The sequence below is a fragment of the Notothenia coriiceps genome, unplaced genomic scaffold, assembly GCF_000735185.1.
Source record: "Notothenia coriiceps isolate Sejong01 unplaced genomic scaffold, NC01 NC01_scaffold00037246, whole genome shotgun sequence".
Lineage (NCBI taxonomy): Eukaryota > Metazoa > Chordata > Actinopteri > Perciformes > Nototheniidae > Notothenia > Notothenia coriiceps.
In genome coordinates, this window is record NW_011369947.1 from 4,740,727 (window position 1) to 4,746,726 (window position 6,000).

Sequence of the window (6,000 nt, forward strand, 5' to 3'; positions counted from 1 at the left end):
CTTTTATTTATTTGTTTTTTAATTATTGTTTCTAGGTGCCGGGACCACAGTGCCGCTCTGCTGTCGGCAGTATTCTGAGCGAGGGCAACAACAAGGCAGACGAGGATCTTCTAAAGAGCTATGAGACATCTGGCTTTAATGTATTTTCCTTTCCCGAAGTCACACATGTGGTCACTACCTCGTTCCCCCACAAGAGTTTTGTCTCCGTCCTCCTGGGAGAAAGAAGAATTTACCCAAGGCTAAAGCACTACATCAAGGTATTGTGCATTTTTTGATATCACATTATCTTGAAAGTAAATATTTCATTAACTATAACCAATTCATTGTTCATACATTTTACAAAAACAAATCGTTTCAGGAAAAATATGATCAAATAGTATAAAATGCTTTTACATGAATGCCAATGTGAAAAATGTCTTAATTCCTTTGTTATCTAAATGTATGGGTTATGAAAATAAGAATGAATCCCTGTGCATCACAGTGGAACAAATTGTTTCTTCACACACACCCAGCATTATCAGCCTTAAGCCCTTCACATACAGTACTTGTCCCATGGGCTTTAATGTTCTCTTAAAGCTGGCTGCACATTAAGTTAGCACACAACGCAACAATAACACTCTCAAAGAGCTCAGATATAGATAGTTGGCTTTCAGTGTTTCTTTTCTGACTTAGTTTGGAATATAAAAAAATGGGAATAGGTTCATTAAATAAGAGTTATTGCCCACTGTCTGTGTGCTAAGAACACTTTAAAGGAAAGGAGCAATGTGAAATGTGTGTGTGCATTATAGAATGAATCATTGCTACCAGTAAGGTGGGCTTGGGAAACAAATGAAGGATCAATATCAAACTCTATGATGGTCACATGCACATCTGAGTCATACTGTGCATTTTCAGGCAACACAAGTTTGAATGTTTTATAAAAATATGCAAGTCAACTTCTTCTATTTTCATGGCCTGAAGGGTTGGGAAGTGTTTCTAATGTAATCCAGCAGGATGCGATTTAAAGTTGGAGAGGATATGGACGAGAACAATATAAGCTCCTTTTAGCACTGTATAACTAAAGCTGTCACGGAGTGCTGCTTGAGGGATGCTGGGAAAGTGAGTCATTGTGATGAGCCGAGAGTTGTGGATGTGGTTTAATTATGCAGCGTGCCTAAACAGGTGGCCACACCACAGGTTGTCTCTGTCACTCTGCTTCTGCTGAAGAAGTGTGTGTGTGTGTGTGTGTGTGTGTGTGTGTGTGTGTGTGTGTGTGTGTGTGTGTGTGTGTGTGTGTGTGTGTGTGTGTGTGTGTGTGTGTGTGTCCTGTCTGGCCTCCTCTACCATCTGCCTAGACTCTGTTTAAATGTGGCTCTGCTCCAATGGCACTTAGCCTGTCTGAGAGGTCAGCTCATAGCCATCAAAGGGGACATTAGTCTCCTTTTCCAGCAATATTATATCTTCTTCTGATCATTGTTTCTAAACTAGCTACAATTTACTGTGTTGCCTCTCTACTCTAAATATGGCTTGAGTTATAGTGATATAGCTCCATATAATGGGACATACTATAAAAAACACACTCTCTCACAAAATAGCATAAATACATTGATAAGTCTTGAGTGAGATAAAAGAATATAATGGTATTTGATTCACATTTTTCTACTTTTGATACTTAGTTAATTAGCTACACGCAGCGAAAACATAATGCAATCTCAAAGCCCTGAATTAAATCATACTCGTATAGAGAGGTGTTGATTTAAAATGATGGTCATTTTGAACCAACATACAGTATTAGAAACACCCCTCAGTACAATGTAACAAAGCACCAGAGACATCCTTCAAAATGGCCCAGAAAGGTTTAATCATCAACTCTCTAACATAGTTTCAGAAAAACTGAACTTTATAACTTCATGAAGAAAGACATTTGCTGCAGGCTGTTGTGTTAGACTGCTATTTCAAGTTAGACGGTCAGAATAAACTCAATAAGCTGAGCGTACAGAACATGTGTTTATTTTAACCAATATAGTTTCTGTCTATAATGTCTCATGTGGGCCAGCCATTATTGCCGGTTCAGCTATTGATATGCAACTCTCATATCCACCTTTTCTACAAGAAGGCAGGCTGAGAACGCGGATGATTATACAGTTGTGTCTCTATCTATATTTTAAGAGTTCTGGATCTTGGATTTCTGCCAATAGAAAACACATTTCATCGACAGCGATGAAATCCAGCATGAGATTTGATTCCAAATCCTATGGTCATGGCTAGAGGCTCAGGAAATATGTTTCATTTGAAATGTATCTTACAGGAATTACATCTTTGGGTGTAACTAGTAGGTTGGACAGTTCTTCAGTGCAGGTGGAGTTTGCAGCTGTTAGCTCTTTGTTTTTTTACATGAACTTGCATTCTTTTTTGCAAGAAAGCCATGTTTTTATTTAAACACAGCTGTGTGAGCTTGAGTATCAGTTCATCAGGGATGAAGTTATCCTCCCCTTATGGCCACTAACCTCATCGTGCAACATGTTCTTAATTTTGTTGGAAAATTGTTCCTGTGTCTTGCAATAAAACGGTATTAAATCCTGGAGAGGGATGACTTTGACCTTATTCAACACATTGACATTGAAATCCTAATAATATTACACATCAAAATTCAAAGAGAGACAACCACAAATATTATCTTGCAAATCAAGGCATTTTTAGCCATCAAACTCACTAAACCATCTGTCCATTGTGAAATGGTTTGGGCATTTAAAAGAGCCGCAGATATTACCTGTCATGTTCTCTTATATCTTTCTTTGCGCACTGGCACTTAAATGCTATCTTATATGATCATCATAGCTTTTCTATTCTTACTTGGATGTCACTGCATCTCCTGCCAGAAAACACTGTTGAGGTTCAGGTTTTCACATTCTAACATTGTTTTACCACTCTAGCTACGTTGGTGGCAAGAGCAACAAGTTAGCAGACTCCCAATCTTTTGAACTGTGTGTGTGTGTGTGTGTGTGTGTGTGTGTGTGTGTGTGTGTGTGTGTGTGTGTGTGTGTGTGTGTGTGTGTGTGTGTGTGTGTGTGTGTGTGTGTGTGCGCAAAGCCCACCACTCTTTGCAACACAGAGATCAAAGCAGAGGGGAGAAACTAGCGCGGCAGTAAATGATAGCAAAATGCAGTAAAAACTCTAAGACTGAGCCAAAATGAAATGAATGCTCATAAATTTGGTAAATAAAATATTTCTCTTCTTTCTTTGAAGGTCCTGTTGGGTTGGTGGGTATTTCTATATAAAGCCACACAAATATGTAAACTGAAAATATAGCTCACATTCAACAGAAGCAGCCTAACAGCTTAAACTGCTCTAAATCGGTTTCTTTTATTGAATAAAGCATGCTGTTGATGGCTGACACTTTCAATATCCCAAGTGGGGAGACCTTTTCAAACAAGCTCATCAGCATTTAGCATGCCTGGCTTGTCATGGCAGAATGATTCCTGTCTGTCAGACATTTGAGCCGCTGCCCCATGGTCGGGCCTGATATTTGCCCAGTCAGACCATCGATCGGCCCCAGTGTTTTTCTTCTGTGCTTTGGCACTTTAGTGTTGGGCTGCATCACAGATGCCTTGGCATCTTGAGATTTGCTCCGAGCACGGTGGCCAGGCCTTCAGACTGGATTGGGGACCTGGGTTGTAGAATGTTATTGCTGACATTCAAAGATCTAAAGGTTTGTGAAAGGCAGACGATGGAACATTTGTTCGCTTCAGGGCACTGAAGTTTCTTGCCAGCACAGAGGTTCTAGACTGAATATAAAGCATGTTTTCCTTTTATTCCTTGGAAATGGCCTTTTTAGCAACTGACACACATGGTGTGACAGGGATCATAAAGTCTTCCTCAGCACAATTGCTTTTAGGCATAAGGTGCTGGCTCTCACAGTTCTTATTAATGACATCCAAATGGCCAAGAGTGATGCAAAGCAGTTCACAGATGCTAGTCCGCAGGGCATGTTAAACATGCAGACTTTTGGCAAAAGGGGACATACATTCAGAAAGGTCATAAAAGGTTGTGAGGTTTATGTGCCTGAATTATGGTAGCAGTGTCAAAGGCTGAAAGATGTAGAGTCCGGTTAAATTATAATTCTGGATGGTGTTTAACTTTAGAAATATTCTTATCAAGTAGAAAGAGGACCTATTCATTCGGACAATGTATTCTCATTGGACGTTAAATCCAAAGCTCCTTAGGATGTTTTCCATGCGGACCGTTCGGAGCTATATCTAAGTGTTCAGGAGTTGTACACACTTATTTTTGTCCTTGATTTATTGAAAAAACTTGTATAAGGCTAAGTCTAAACAAAAAATGCCTTTTCGACTCTTTTGAATCACATTCCCAATCAAAAAGTGTACCTTAGTATGACTAATTTCACAATACAAAGTATTGTTAGTAGTAAGGTGTGAACTGGTAGAGTATCAGACCTGTTTCTGTCATAACACTTTTGCTGTGTTTTCTTTTTCTAAGAAACTTGTCTTGGGAACCGGAGGGTAGCCGGTTCAAGTCCCCAAACAGACCAAAGCAGGTAGTGTGGACTGGTTCTTAGAGATGTCTCAGTTCACCTCCTGGTGCCCTTGAGCAAGACCCCCAGACCCCCCCCCACTGTTTAAATACAGGGATCAAAATTCACTGTGTGTGCTGTGCTGTGTACCTGAGATGTGTGTCACAGATAAAGAGGGTTTTCTAGAGTACTATTGTCTTAGAAGTATCCTCCTGAATAATCCATTTCTGATTCTATACCCTCAGACCATCTATAATTTCTGTGAAGAATTTCAAGTATCCCATTTGTTAAATATCCCACTTATCTCTCATAATCTGTTTTTAAAAATTCCCTCCGAATGTCATGTAATCACAAACAACAATCATTGCATATAGTTAAAAGTATGTAAATTAATAATAATAAGTGCCTTATTACCCATAATGCAATACAAATGAGGGTGAACGCTTAGTTTAAGACCTCAGACATTCTATCAGCAGTGTTTATTTCTTCTGAGGATGAGGGCAATTTAGTTTTTATAAAGTCAATACCTCTGGTATGTTGTTTTATTACTGACCAATTAATTATATTAATGAACCCAAGTGTTTTTGGCCTCTTTCTTCAAGTATTTTACATCGTGATCGTGCAAGCCCATTCCCATGGGTTGCTCTGGAGTTTGCCCGTCAAATGTTCAAACATGGCTTTTATCCTCCAACAGCTGGGAATCTACAGTTGGTGGTAAATGTCACATCTACATATGATTGATCTGATTCAAACTTTACCCTCTTTGCACTGTCGCTCTGAATTAAGATCAGGCAGTAGGGTGAGAGCACCATTTTAGAATTATAGTTATTTTTGGACATGGGACAAATAGTTTGGGGCCAGCAGCCATCTTATCAATCACTTAGGATGTGAAAATGTAGCTATTGCTTAAAAGATGTACGCTGTATACTCTGATGTTATCATTATGTGATTGTGTGCTGTTTATTGTCTCCTTGGTTTGTCCTGCTCATGCAGTGAAGGTATGTTTTAAGGAGTTGACTGGAGTAGCTCTGCAAATAACCATTGTGGCCATAGTTTTCTGACTTAAATCCTTTAGAATGAGATACATACATTTAAAGTAAATACGAAGCTGTCTTATCTTCGTCTTTGTGTAGAACTACAATAACCCAAATCCCTCGAAACGTTCAAAGTGAATGTTCAGACTTTTAGAAATATTTGGTAAATAGTTTGGTGAAAAAAAAAATGATATCCTGCATTCAAAAGCAATCTTTGAAACCAACCTGTGGCATTAAACCTGCTGCTGACAGAAACAATCTTAGTTTTAGCTTTATTTGGACTAGACATTGCATTCATTAAGCTCTTTCAGTCTGTCTATCTCTGATGCTTGGAACAAAAAGAAAAGAAAACACACACACACACACACACACACACACACACACACAAACATATCTGATCAGATCAGGAAATCCAATCCAAGCTTTAATCTGGATCAAATCTTCAAAACGGGTAGT

General features: G+C 39.0%; 1 protein-coding gene across 1 annotated transcript in view; it reads left to right on the plus strand.

The window, feature by feature from the left end:
- tex264b (testis expressed 264, ER-phagy receptor b) overlaps positions 1 to 6,000 on the plus strand; it is a 31,226-nt gene that overhangs the window by 5,805 nt on the left and 19,421 nt on the right. The window contains exon 2 of the mRNA XM_010794612.1: positions 36 to 257. Within this exon, the coding sequence (XP_010792914.1) occupies positions 36 to 257 (222 nt within the window). The remainder of the gene's footprint in view (positions 1 to 35; positions 258 to 6,000) is intronic.